We start from the raw sequence: 15,428 nt of genomic DNA, 5'->3' as shown, positions 1-15,428 counted from the left end.
CATAGTTTGAAACGAATAATTAGTGGTGTTAACTTGTTGGAGCTGCTTTGGGCTAGCCTGATCAGGCATCCACACTAAGTTTGGCATCAGTGGCAATGCAATGAAATGCTCAAAAATCACACACAAAAAGCCCACCTTCCAATGAATTGTTTGTTTTTTTGAATTGTTGTCATATCATCACTGAATCCACTTTTCAACCCATTGTGATAAAACCTTTATTCAAATACCCAGATTTGACACAGAGTAAATTAGAATTAAGATTCTCAAAATAAAAAGCACTTTCTTTGAATTTTACTGCCAAGTTTACAGTCTCTTGCCACTACTATATAGATTCACACCACTCAGTACATCCAGGACAATCTCAGGTTTGCTGTGTTCCTCATTCAATTGCACAAACTTTGAATTCACAAGCAACTTTGATAATATTGGACCAATACCAATAAAAATAGACTACAGGGAGAACAGGAAACAAAACAAAACAAAAATAAATAATATGAAGACAGTATGACTCACTAGATCATGGGATAATAAACTGAACATGAACCAACGATATGATTGTGTAGCAGAAAAAGTTGATGTGTATATTACTTAATAAGTTTGTGTTGGTATTTTAAAATTATTTGGAAAGTACTTGTACCATTGTATTTAATTCCAGATAGCCAGTCCAGCTCATATTTCAAATGCTGAAAGATGTTTCAGAAGACAATTCACAAAAAGATGCCAAAAAGAAATTCAGAAAAGGTTTACAACGATGATTTTTTAAATAAAGAAAAATTGCAAGAACAGATTAGGCTACAGGGAAATTCGCACTTTTCAAATATTTAAAGAGGATGTAAAAAAAAAAAAAGGAAGGAAACATATGCCAGGCATTCTTTATGAATAGCCATGTTCTACATATTGACCTAAAAGAGCACCTTCCCCAATATAAACCATCTCAGACCCTACAAATGGCATGTGAGACCATGTTGGTGGTGCCACCTTCAAGGACTAGCTGGTTGGTGTTGTCTCATGCCAGGGCCTGTTTAGTGGTGGCTCACCATTTGTGGAATGCCCTCCCTGGTGAAATGTGCCTTTCTCCATCATTAATGAAAACATACCTGTTTACCCAGGCATCTGATAAATGGACATTGTTCCTGGCAACCCTGAGATCCTTGAACTGAGAGCATGTTTTTATAATGTGTTTAACTGCAACTGTTTTTAGAACACTTTTCTTTTTTTAAAAAAAGAGATGTGTTTGCCACCCCAGGCTCCTTCAAGAGGAAGCGAAGGATATAAATTCAATAAATAGTTGTGGAGCGTCTGTAGGATTTCACCCATATCTAAGGTACTAGGTTTATGGCTGAACAGCCATAGAAGAACAGCATGCACAAAAGAGACCTATTTTTTCTCCTCTTGTCCTAAGATGAACCCAAATGATTCTTTTTAGGAAATTGATTAGCTCATAACTGCTAGATACACTGAATTAAGCAGAGAATCTTGGCACATCATAAATCACTGCAATGGAGGCTTACAGATTGCTGTAAGGCAATAGCAGGATAAACAACTCTGATCCAGTCCTGTTTGCTGCTCATAACCTTGTGCGCCACAAACACAACCACCCAGTTCCCTATGTCAATGATGCCGCCGCCAGGTCTTGGAGATGGAAATAAACCAAGAGCAGTCACCAAAAACTACTAGATCGTCGGATCCATTCATGTTGTCTTCAAACACTTGACTCAGTTTACCAGCCATCAGTCAAGATGGTGGTGGAACAGTCACTCTTTCTCAGGTCATTCTATCTTTCATTAATTTGTCAGATACAACATGATAGCTGTCATAATCGAACTGGGGGAGGAGAAGCAATGAAAGGTGTGGGTGGCCTTTCTGCTAGTTCAATTACTAGTGCATATCATTGCAGCTGAAAAATAGAGCATATGAAAGTCAAACTATTAAAATAAACTTAACTCAAAAATGCAAAAGGAGTCACAAGAAATCCCTTGTGTAGTCAGCAGTAGGGATGGATGAATCTGTCAATTTCAGTTTTTCCTTTTTTTCTAGTCTTTTTCCACATTCGTTTGCATTTTTAAAAATGTAAAATGAAAATTCACCAGCATTTTAGTGCTGATCACTTCTAACACAAACATTTGTATGCCATTTTGCCTAATATATACAGTTTTGCAAAGCAACTTTCTGTAATATAATGCATTTTATGTTATTTTGCTAATCTATGGATTTTTATGCACTCTGCCCCAGTACATGCATTTTGGCATGCCCTGCGTGGCTGGAGAACCGCATTGCAAAATTTGGTGCAGTGCAAATGCACTGGCGGTAGCCCTGAATTGGCTCTGCTGGTGCGTTTGCACTGCGCTGAGTTCTCAGACACCTTGCCCCTCTCCCTCTTGATAAGCAACAGTGACCCATGTGAAGGGAAGCCAGCACAGCAGCTCTGCTGCAGAGGAACACAAGCCAAGAGGAACATTATCAACAGATACAGAAGCTGGCAGTTCCACACCTGAGACACAGCCACAAAGAAAGCCCTCTCACATGTTACTCTTAATGCAGCTCAGAAAGTCTTCCTGCTCCATTAACCTATTCAGCTACTAACAAAGATAAGTTAGCTTATCAATACCTGCTTTCTGAGTGTACTCACATAGTGTACATTGTATGACAAACAGAACTGTCTTACAAAAGCTAGTAAATGTTAGCTAGTAAATGTTCTGGGACAAAAATAGTACTATGCATTTTTTATCGCAGCAAGTTTAAAACAATAATTTCTCAAGTCTTTTTAGCTTGTCGTGTATATATATGGTGTACAGATAATTCATCTAGTCTACGCTGTAGATATTTAAGTGCCAGTAATGTTGCATACCACATAATGGAAGATGGTTTCAGGGAACACATTTCTATAAATCAAGAGCACAGATTTAATTTATATTCCCTCCAATATCCCCACTACTTTTGGCTTCCATAGCATGTCACATTATTACCGCCCCTATTCTAACAAAAGCCTGTGCATTATATCCATCATAAAATATTCATTTGTTCCATTAAAGAACTCCCTTGCCACTTAGAACAAGTCTTTATGGGTTTTTATTAAAAACAGCAATGTATGCGGAGAGAAATGAAATGATTATATATTCAAAAGTAAACATATTTGGCCAATGTTCAAAAAAACAAAACAAAGAAATCCCGAACATTTAATGGAATTTAGGAGGACTACCAAGCGAGAGACTGTTGTATTGACAAGAAAGCATGTACCACAACTTTATAGCTTCAAATTTAATTTGTGAAATGCAGCACTCTGAAATACAAACACTTATAGACTACCTCCTCCTATGTGTCCCATTACAATTTATTTTAACAGATTCCATTTGTGGCTCTTTGATGCCATCTACGAATCACTATACAACTCACTCCAATGGCAAATTGTGGCCGAGGCTGAACATCTTTTTGAAACATGCTAATGAGGCCACCTTCTTGGACTGACTTTTAGGACTCAGTGTTAAGTCAGGATAGAAAGATGGGGGAAAATAAACAGATTTAATTACATTTTTACTCTGCTAAGAGACAGTGGCTTGTTTGCGCCCACGTTGTCTTTTTGTTTTTTTACAGGATGGGAACTTGCTTCCATTACTGACATGCAGTTATGTTTATATATATACACCAAACTAAGCAAATCCTCAGTGCACAGGGTGATCCTATGAGCGCGCACACACACACACACACACACACACGAATATGAGATCCTTTTTACAAACAGCAGATAAATTAATTTGATTCTTCAAGTATCTCTTCCATACATGCACAGTGTACAGAACATTTTCTACATCTCGTCATTCTCCTCCTGAAGTTGCCTAGACAACCTTGTTTGCCATGAATAAGGTTAGCTTCATTTCAATTACAGATTCTTCCCAGGCAAGGAATCAATATGCCTCATAACGGTATATCTTCAGACAGAGCAAATGTCAGGAAATCATCTTGGCAAACAACAGCAAAGAGTTTTTTTGTCAGATTCTCAGCCTCACATCAAGCCTCCGTCATACAGCGTCATGATCTTCTTAGATTAGAACTGGTTACAACATCAGCATCAGAGTAAGCTACAAGTTTCTCACCCCTCGTTTAAGGGGATAAGTAAGGGTGTGTTCACCAAAACTCACCATTAAGAGGCCTTAAGGAGTTGAGCACATTCGCCGTTGCCAATCAGGAACAGTAAATAGCCACACACCCAGGTTGCTGGTTATAGGTAGTTTGAATTCCCCCTTCCAGTCATTGCTTGCTTTGGGTTACTCTTCCTCTCTAGGTTACCCAAAATGTGGGTTGCATTAACTTACCTGCTATCTGTAGGTGGGCTATTAGTAACATCACTATGTCCTTGTATGTAATAGAAGCTTTGGCCCTTTTAAGTGAGACTTGTTTGGGACTCCCATTCTTTATTGCCAATGTATTCTGGCACAGATAGTGGGTGCTTACCACTGGTAACAGATCCATGATGGGAAAACAGGTATGAGCCCAGAAATTCCAATGATTTTCAGTACACTTATGAGTTTGTATTCACCATAGCCCAGCAAATAGTCCAACAACAGAAACAGCTTAAAAGGACATACCTATCTCACTTTTAAGTTAATATCAGGACTCAGTCTGGAACAATATATGCCAAAAGTCATTGGCTAGCTCCTGGTTAGGAGGTGAAAGCCTGACCCAGACTATTAAGGTCATGGTTCTGGGTTGTTGTTTTTTAATGTAGTCAAGGACAGATTAGCATGGCAATGTGATCAGAACTCTGTTGGCAAAGCAATAGGCAGCAGTAGGAAAGGCTGTGAAGCTGCCCTATATGTTAATCATGAGAGGCATCAGGTTGTTAAAACTTTAATGCAATTAAGATCACTTCTTGTCCTTGCTCCTATTCTGTTCAGGAGATATTATTCCTTACATGCTCAGTGAAAATCATAAATATATAATGAATAATCACCCTGAACAGAATTTAGTGCATTCCATCATTCATGGACCATTAAATACATTCTTCGTTGTTTATTCATTCAATTCTTTGCCCCTCAGAGTACAGAGGAAAACATTAATGGCCCATTAATGCATACCCTCATGTGCCCTCTTGCTTAGCTAATTGAAATGGATCTTTAGATTTCAGAAGCTTTATTAGCACTACTATCATATTCCAGTGTTGCTTTGTGTTTTCCGTGCAAACTTTGAAGTCACACACTCAAGACTAAACATTAAAGTGAAAGCTTATGAATAATCCAGGCTCATGTTATCCGAGCAAAAGACCAAGTGGCCTTACCCACATGTATTTGCCAATTATGAAATCCAAGTTGAATACCTGACTCGCACCATTTTCAAATGTAGCCTTAAAAATCATATGAATCTTGCAGGAAATCGCAGGTCCCTCTCTTGTGTGGCATACATTCTGGTGAGTTAGGTACTTTCATAGATGTGGTGAAAAATGTGAGGTGACCACCACTGGAAAGAGTTCATAGTTGTACCTGTGGTAAAGTGGTCACATGATAGTTTCACCACAAACACTTATTCAACAGACTCTGGCAGTGTTGCAGCTGTGCATGTTAGTTGTAGTTCACCTTACAAGTTGCTGTTGTGGCAAATGTTCCTTCTAGCATTAAGGAGGAAGCGCTGGGATGTCGTGGTGGGAGGCACAGATGGAGAAAGGGGTGGACAGAGAGGAAGGGCAGGGCAGATAAAGGAGCAGACTGCAAAATGCTTGAAGACATTACGTGAACAGGGATCATGGAGTCTAGTCTACAAAAGCTTAGGCTAGAGTAAGTTCGGTAGTCAAGGTACGCCAATGCTCATGTTTTCACCTCTAATATCACCTGCTGTTTGTCCAGCCTTTCTTCAGAAATCTTGCCAGTATAAAATAAGTAGCTTATTTTATACACACACACCGTTATATGTATACATAAGTACCATCACTTCTCCTGAAAACGATTACCTTCTAATTTCTATTCACACTTGCCCCCAGTTCACAATTTAAGCAGCAAGTGACATGTGTAAAACTCTCTACGATTTGTGTTTTACAACCTGGAATGCCATACATATTCCAACATTCATTTTCTAAAGGAGGGCTGGTGACATTCAGATTGGGGATGTTCTGGCTTTTAAGCAGACAATTTTGAGACCGCCTGGATGCCAAGTAAACATTTCCCCAGGAAAGGAAAAACAAGAAGAAAACCATCTGCTTGTTTCTAGTTTCTCCTGTCAAGTGGGCCTCCTGCCAAGTAGTCATTAGAGTAATTAAGGGGAGGAAACATTCTAATGTATTCATTATGTAAATGAACAAAGAATATTAGAAAGAAAAAGAAGTGACAAATGGAGATACCTCAGTTTCTTGCACAGTCCCATGGTTGAGGCACATCATGTCTGGACAAGTGATGGGAGAACCACATCCCTCACGAATAGCCAGCTGCATATACTGTTTCAGGCACTAAAAGAAGAAGAAAGGGGAGAAAACGTAAGTTACAAACTGTATCTTAACTAACAGTATACCTTCACTTCTTTAATTGGCTCTCTTTGAGCTTCAGTACTCCAAGAACTGCAATTGCGATTGCAAAGCAAAGATTAAACAACTGACTACAAAAACCTTCATTGTGTCCCAGAAGCACACAGGCTCAGAGTCAGCAACCAGGCGAACAAACGTACATGAGACCAGCATGTGGGTCAAAACTGACTGCAACTTTATTGGTTACAGATATATCAGAGTTTGGCATCGCATAGAGCAAGGATCTGTTGGACAGAAAGTCTTGCTGGCTGATACCAGGCCCAGCCTGCCCGCTGGACCTACTCCCAGGAAGCAGCTGCCAGACTCTTGATACCAGTGCCGTGCAGGCTGCTCAACATGAGCATGTAACAGCCTGCCCCAGTCCCCCAAGCTAGAACCTAAACATTCAGCTGCCACCCCAAGACCCCTTATGGGGATTGCCTCACTATCTATTGATCCTGCCCTATGCTCTCCCTGGCCACAAATGAACAAATGAAATCAAATCATGTACCCCTGATATGAGGAAGGGGGAAATCCTGATCGCCAAAGGCCAATTGTGATGTACAATCCTTCTCAGTCCTATTAACCAGTGACCAATGGGAGTTCACAGCGGGAACCATTGGCCCACAAGAACCATTAAAGCTAAGGGAGTGGCAGGAGGGGAGACATTGCCAACATTGCAGACTGTGTGGTCTTACAATAGGCCAGCTGTGGACCAGGGAAGAAGTGTTCCCTCTCAAGTGCTTGTCCGGTCCACACTCATCTCATCAGGACTCTGAATCAGGGGTGTAGCATGGGGGGTGCCAGGAGGGCCGTGTCCCCATGCACACAATTTTTGAGGGGGCATGAACTAGGTGTCCCCAAGCAGGCAGCTGCAGCATGGCCTGGCCCGGTACTCCTCTCCACCCGCCAAGGGCCATATCGGCTGGGCAGGTGGCTCGGCACCCCCCCCCCCCGTTTTGCTCCGGTGGGAGTGGCGTTGTTTCATCGACTTCTTCCTTCATACAAGCTCAGTTTGTGCTCAAACAAAGGGACTGGAAATAGCAAATTAGAAGGTGGAGTCAAAATCGCACAACGTGAATTGACCCACCACACGGAAATGCCCACAACTATGGGCAGGAAGCAGCAGTTTTGTAAACTAAAATACAAAGACAAATGTGGGCGTGTGTTCTAAGATCAAATTCAAATGGGTGAACAGTGGATCTGGAGCAAGATGCCTGCTCCCCTGTGGATGAGCCCCTGAAAAGGATGAACCCCTGAAAAGCCCCTTTCCTTGATAGCTGTTTTCTGTCCAGAAATCAACCCCATTCTCCAAGATGTGTTTTCTTTGGTGGGATTCCAAGTTCACGTTTACACGAATTATTATGCATCTGGAATGCTACAAGCAGGAAGGGAAAGCAATTGGGCAGCTACTTAAGAGTGTGAGGAACGGCTGTCAAGGAAAGAGTTAAGACACATATTGTTGCCACTTCTGCTCAAAATTTCATTACAGCAAGCCTTGGGAATTCACGTGTGTGTAACTCTATAGTTTGCCAGTCAAGAAGTTTGTTCTGATCTCATGTTGCTAGGTAATGGCTCGACGAAGCACTTGCGCTCCTCTCACTGCAAGGCCACGCCATTATTCAAGACCACTTGTGGATAATCTCTCCCCACATCCACAAGCAAAGGAAGCTGATCACAGTACAGCACATGGCTTTTCCCAAGGACGCCCAGCCCTCCTTATTCAACACGTTCCATTTCACCTTCTCTACTTCAATACTTTAAAAGGTTTCCAGCTGACTAATTGCAACCCTTATTATTTGGAAAGCAAATGGCAAAACGAAAAATATGACCAATTTTAGATTTTAACCAGGAAAGGCAGAGGGAGTTTGAGTAAAACATAGGCCAAGAATAGAAAATCAATACATGCTATAAACAAATATCCTAGGGTGTCTAGCGTTATATGTTACAAATGTCAGAATTCAGGGCCGGTCAGAGGTATGTGCCTATCTCTCCAGGCACCGGCTGAATTCCTTTGACCTCCCTCCGGCGACTCCCGGCAGTAAAAACACACGAGGTCCGTTCCGGCGATTTTCCTCAGGCTGTGAGAAAAACACACCAAACTGCTTCTCCTCCTCCCTGCTCTCCAGCATATCCCCAGGGAGGGGAATCAGACTCAGACAGAAATGTATCTACATGTTTTATTCCTGTCTTCAGCAGTCAAACAGTAAAAGAGAAAACATGTCTGCTCTCTTCAACAAACAGAGAGAAACTCCAAACTCCACCCATGTACATCCTGTACAGGTCATATGACACACACACTGAGCTAACATCCGGTGCTCAGTACAGAATGGACTGCCCTTTTGTTTCCATGGCAACAGTCACATACTTCCTGTCTGGCTTTGCAGCCACAAGCAGCTGACTTGGCTGCTGAAGCCTTTGCTTGCTGCAGCATTGCTGCTTTAGAATAACATACTCCCCCTAAAGTATCAATGCGTGCTGCGAGCAAAGCGTCATCCAGAGAAGAAAACAAACAGTTGTTATATGTATAACACTCCCCTGTTGTTTCAGTTCCACCCTTGGAACTACCCGCCACTGGTTTTACCAATGTACCTCTCTGGTTGTGTGACTTCCAAGGAATGAGTGCTTTTGCATTACCTTGGTTAGTTACTCTCTGTTGTGCCTTTGTCTCTGACTCAGACACAGCTTCAATTTGACCTTGGTCGTTTACAACAGCAACACATGCAATAGCTTGGTTGGCAAACTCTTTTGAATACCTCTTGGGTGGTACACCCTTCGTTGCTCTCTCAGACCTACGTAAGAGGTGCTGCTCTCCCTTGCTTTCTGGTTCAGCCTCTGAACTCTCTGGAGAACCAGTACTAAGCTTAATCAGTGGTTCATCCTCCTCTTCTGAGGGTGTGGTTATTGTGTGAGATTTCATCTCAATGACTGTGACAACTGAGCTGTCTGAGCTATCGCTGTCATCATCAGTACTACTGAACTCAATAAGATCAAACTCATCATCATCATCATCAGAATCATCATCATCACCTGTGGGAAATGTGTGAACAATCACTCGCTCCTGTTCAGGAGCACTCTCTAGAAATTTTGTGAGAATCACCTTACCAGATTCAGACAAAATTACTCTGTAGAGACCCTTTTCATAACCCACAAAAATGCCTCTGGCATTCTTTACTCCACCTGGAGCTTCTGTTCTCACATGAGACCCAAAAACCTTGAAATGGGCAACTGAAGGTTTTCTGTGGAACAGTTTCTCAAAAGGAGAACATCCCAAGTCTTTTGAAACCTTTCTCAACCACGTGTAACAAAGTGACATTAGCGACTCAGCCCAGTACTCATGTGGCAGATGTGAACTAAGCAATTGCGCTTCCATTCCCTTTTGCAATTCTTTGTTCACCCTAACACAGATACATCTCTTCCAAGCTTCTTCGGAAGCTGCAATTTTGTGTCTTATCCCTTTCTTCTTCAGGAACCTCTGGAAATCCTGTAAGAGAAAAATTGGCTTCTCATCTGTGCAAAGACAATCTATGTCAGCATCATGCATATTTTTAACCTTGTCACAAAACTCTTTAAACCTTTCTAAGGCTTCTTTCGGTCTCTCCAAAAGATAAATCCAGACAAAACCTGTAAAAGAATCAACACATATTAGGTAATACTTTGCATTGCCTCTAGATGGTGCTAAAGGACCAATCACATCAGCATACACCCGCTGAAATGCCTTGTCGACCCTCGAGGTGACCTGCTTGGCGTTCTTCTCAGCTACACCTGCAAAAGAAATCATGTTAGAATCACAAGAATTACATTCCATGTAATCACTTTGATCAAAAGTCAACAAATACAGTCCATCTTTCTCTTTGGCAGAAAGATACAACTCTCCATCTTTGTAGATCTCGCAGTGTTGATCATCATAGGACAGTTTTAGTCCCTTCTTGGCAATCTGCGAAACGCTGAGCAGATTGTACTTCAACTCTGGAACCAAATGAACATTGTTTATAGTCAAGTTCTGACTTTTAAGATACACAGTCCCAATTCCGGTGGCTTCTAGCTCTTGACCGTTGGCTTGTTGTACAACGAAGCTTTGCTTCTTAAACGACGAAAACAAGTCCCTGCGATGGGTCATGTGAACCGTCGCTCCCGTGTCTAAAATGAAAGAATTCCCCACTTGTGGTGTGGCTTTTAGGGACATCAAAGCCTTTGCAGGCTTCGCCTGTGACTTGGCATGACTTCTGCCTGACGCCTCAGACTTCGTGGAGCTTCCCTTGGCTCCTTTGTTCTGACGTGGCTTCTTGCAGTACCGCTGAAGATGCTCAGTCTGTCCACAATTGTGGCATTGGACAACGTTCAAAGCTACGGCGTCTCCTCCAGTAGCTACAGCAGTGGGGGTGTCTGAACTCCGTTCTTGTCTCCCCCTGTCCTTGACTTCCAGGGCGGCAAGTCTGTCATGTTCGTTCAGAACCACGGCAAAGACCCTGTCCGACGTTAGATCTTGCGCTGGGAGAGACCCCAGCTGACTGGCAACCGTTTTGTAAGTCTGATTCAGGCTGTTGATCACCATGAAGCAAAACACTTCCTCCTGCAGACGGAAATTGCGTTCCACCATCTGCTGACGCAGAAATTTCATTTCCGTCAGGTGCGCTTGAACATCTCCATCAGGCGCAAGCCTCAGGTTAGTCAGCTTTTCAAAATACAGCAACGCTGAAGAACCTGCATCTCTCTGATGTGTCCTTCTCAGCGTGTCCCAAACATCTTTCGCGTGTTCTAAACTTTGTATATGGATAAGCTGCGAATCTGACACACACAGAATTATAGCGGTTCTGGCCTTCACATCCTGAGACTCCCAAGCACGCGTTGGTGCTGCAGGGATGGGGTTCTCAATCACCCTAAACAGTCTCTGATTCTGCAGCAAAGCCTTCATCTTAATAGACCAAGATGCATAATTGTCACTGGTCAAAAGGGGTGGAGAAGGCAGGCTTCCCTTCTTGACATCCATTTTGAGTCCTTGCATTGACTCTCAAACACAAGCCTCTAAAATCCAATAGCTGGCTTGTTTACACTCTGTGCACCTGGCAGCTCTAACACTGGCCGCTTGGAAAGTCCCTTTCCAACAGTTCCTGTGTAAAGGCCTAGTCAAAACACGACTTGTTTGTGCCACTCTGGGCATAGCCTGACTTCCAGCCCTTATCTGCGTTGCTAAGCAACCGCATTCCTTTCCTTGGACAGGAAAAACCACAGGAATGTTTGGAATGCAGACCCTTCTCTCTCGGAGCTGTTTTTCCCAAACGTTGCTCCCGTGAAGCAGAGAATTAATCCATCTGCATTCACACTTCTAAGGCCCGAAAATCTCATACCTGGGCTCCGTAGCTTGGCTTTCAGCTTCTTCTGGTCAGCTTCTAGCTGCAGAGAATCAGCATCCATCTCAGGTTTCCATGGAGAGGGATGAATACAGCCTCCTTGATGCAGACTCCCATGGATCGTAGCAACCGTCAACTGCTACCAATGTCAGAATTCAGGGCCGGTCAGAGGTATGTGCCTATCTCTCCAGGCACCGGCTGAATTCCTTTGACCTCCCTCCGGCGACTCCCGGCAGTAAAAACACACGAGGTCCGTTCCGGCGATTTTCCTCAGGCTGTGAGAAAAACACACCAAACTGCTTCTCCTCCTCCCTGCTCTCCAGCATATCCCCAGGGAGGGGAATCAGACTCAGACAGAAATGTATCTACATGTTTTATTCCTGTCTTCAGCAGTCAAACAGTAAAAGAGAAAACATGTCTGCTCTCTTCAACAAACAGAGAGAAACTCCAAACTCCACCCATGTACATCCTGTACAGGTCATATGACACACACACTGAGCTAACATCCGGTGCTCAGTACAGAATGGACTGCCCTTTTGTTTCCATGGCAACAGTCACATACTTCCTGTCTGGCTTTGCAGCCACAAGCAGCTGACTTGGCTGCTGAAGCCTTTGCTTGCTGCAGCATTGCTGCTTTAGAATAACAACAAAAGCACATTATTGTAATCCAAAGCACATTAGTTTAAATCAAAGTCAATCAAGATGATATTTGCATATTTTACAGAAGGGATCTTCTGATAACCAGAACTTGAAACAAGAATTTTGACCCGACCTGCAAACTTCATCTTCCAGCTTAGCCAAAAACACTCCAGTGGTGTGAGATTCCAGGAGTACCAAACGCATTTTAAAACAGCATCTGTGTTTCCTCTGGGCCAATAAGACACCACAGAGACTGTGGTGTCTTTATGCTATATGGTTTATTTACACATGTATACAACTTTAAGCGTACAATGGAGGGGTCCACAGCATTCTTGCCAAATAGATTCTGTCCCTCTCATACACATAGCATTGCTTCCAAGAACAGACATCAGCATCTCTCTCTCCGGCACACTGCTTACTAACCCCCAGACTCAGATCAGTATTCATTATGCTAAATATAATTCTGTAAAATGGTGGTTATAAATACATAGCGTATGCACAGGGAGTTGTGAGGTGACCAGGAGTCACTGGTCTGATTTGTAGGCAATTCTAAAGCATGTTTTAGCACTATATGGATGTCAGCAAGCATGTGCAATGGCTACTTCACTCCTTCTATCAAATTTACTTTTTGTTTCAAAGCCTCTGGGCTTAGCATAGTGTGCAAACCAGGAATTCTGGCTTACAACAAGCTATGGTTAGTTGATAATCAAGCAAACTTCAAACCCTGGGTTGTGAAATTTACTTGTTTAGCAACTAACCATTATTTGTGCTCCTTATACTTGTTACTAATGCACATTTCCAAGTGAAAGTCATATTACAAATGAGAGGTTTTATTTTTAAAAACAAATGTGGCAATTGACTACCTGTAACAATGTGAGGGGGGTGGGGGTGAGAATTTGGGATAAGCCTTATTTAAAATCACTGAAGCATTATGACAGTGTGTTTGTGCCATTTCGGCTTTGAGCTGCACATGTTTTCCCTACACAGGGAAACATTATGCATCCATGCACACTTGTAATCTGTAACAAAGTAATGCAAGCATATATTGCACTATGATTATACATGAGCGTACAGTGTATAGTTATTGGTGTGGACCAAGATTTTTTATTTGAAAAGCCACCATGTAACAACCGGTGGAAACATAGCAAGTTCCTTGCAGATAGTTATGTTTCCTCAGACTAGTTTCTCTCTCCCCCTCACCCTTGTTGCTATCTTCAGGACAAAAGGGTGGTTTCTAAGGAAACAACTTATCAGCCAAGTCCTCAAGGCTAACCTGAAAGCTCTTTGAACAAACAATAGTCGGAACATGGAGCATAGCTCTTGCTTGTTCCTGCATCAACATGTCAGGAAGGAGATGTCTGCCCAAGACAATAGCACATTCTTCGTTAAGGAGACCTTTCCCCGCAAAAATCAGGTTATTCATCTACAAAAGGTACAACAAAAGGTCCTAGACCACACACTTAATCCAGAACCCAGGTGGCATGTTTTTCACTGGTGCCTAGCCGTTTCTTGGTTTCACCTTCACTAGTAAGGAAAAGGGCGACTTCTTCACATTCTGTAAGCTCCCTGTAGCATGCAAGCCACTTCTGCAGTCTCTGGGAAATCAAAACTTTATAGGTTTTTATTGCTCGTAGAAAATTCAGCGATAGACACTCCAGGTTCTCAATTTACAAACCAGGTCAAAAGAAACTCAAAGCTCACTATGACTTACAGCTCTTATTATCTCGATGCCTCTCCAAAATTTGTCAAGGGCTGACGTAAAGTATCAATATGAAGTTTGAAATGAAAGAAAATGTTTTCTGAACAGCTGAAAGTGGTTGAAGACAAAGCAAGGTTTCCCAAGGTATACATTAATTCATTTCTTTCTCTCTCTCTCTCTCTCTCTCTCTCTCTCTCACACACACACACACACACACACACACAAACAGGCTTCTGGTAAAACCTGCTTTTGAAAAGGGAGGGCCTGACCTGAGAGTACACAGTACAGCCAAAACCCCTCTTACAAACTATCTTTCAGATCTCTGAAAAACCATTATACAGAACATTGTTACTTATTGGCTAAGTTTTGGTTTAAACATTGTTTTGGAAAGCGTGGAAGAAGTTGATTTGCCCCGATAGAGACTTTGTCAGGCAAGGCCTCCTTCCACCTGCCTTGCTCTATCCTCTGGTCTCTGCTTCTCAATGTGTATTGCATTATTTTATGTACTGTGGCTTGCCGTTGTTTTATTTACAGTTTAGATATTATTTATTGTAACTGTTGAGTGGATTTTTGTTCAACTTTTATATGTTGACATTATTATTTTATACTATTCTAATGGTTGTTGAGGGGACGCAGGTGGCGCTGTGGGTTAAAGCCTCAGCGCCTAGGACTTGCCGATCGAAAGGTCGGTGGTTCGAATCCCTGCGGCGGGGTGCGCTCCCGCTGCTCAGTCCCAGCGCCTGCCAACCTAGCAGTTTGAAAGCACCTCCGGGTGCAAGTAGATAAATAGGGACCGCTTACCAGCGGGAAGGTAAACGGTGTTTCCGTGTGTGGCTCTGGCTCTGGCTCTGGCTCTGGCCAGAGCAGCGATGTCACGCTGGCCACGTGACCCGGAAGTGTCTCCGGACAGCGCTGGCCCCTGGCCTCTTAAGTGAGATGGGCGCACAACCCCAGAGTCTGTCAAGACTGGCCCGTACGGGCAGGGGTACCTTTACCTTTAATGGTTGTTGAATGTTACTTTTTTGATGTAGATTGCCTATTTTAAAGTTATGTTTTATTATCACATTTTTGTATTGCATTAAATTGTTATAATATGTACATCTTTTGTTTCTTCAGCTTGTAAACCACCTTGAGTATTGTAAGATAGAAAGGCGGTATACAAATTAAAAATGATGATGATGAAATGCAAGCTGAATTGAACTGCTCCTCCATCTCTAGCTACAAACCTAAACACATTTTCTAGACTGTTAGCCCT

The 15,428-nt window shown here is 42.5% G+C and overlaps 1 protein-coding gene across 5 annotated transcripts in view; it reads right to left on the bottom strand.

The window, feature by feature from the left end:
• The window catches only part of RNF144B (ring finger protein 144B), an 82,148-nt gene that overhangs the window by 9,188 nt on the left and 57,532 nt on the right, over positions 1-15,428 (bottom strand). For all 5 annotated transcript variants that reach the window (XM_079983814.1, XM_079983816.1, XM_079983818.1 and 2 more), the window contains one exon: positions 6,326-6,430. In XM_079983814.1, coding sequence (XP_079839940.1) covers positions 6,326-6,430 — 105 coding nt within the window. The remainder of the gene's footprint in view (positions 1-6,325; positions 6,431-15,428) is intronic.

The sequence above is a fragment of the Podarcis cretensis genome (assembly GCF_951804945.1).
Source record: "Podarcis cretensis genome assembly, chromosome: 7".
Lineage (NCBI taxonomy): Eukaryota > Metazoa > Chordata > Lepidosauria > Squamata > Lacertidae > Podarcis > Podarcis cretensis.
Note: the sequence above shows the minus strand (reverse complement) of the source record. Positions and strands in the feature narration are given on the sequence as shown.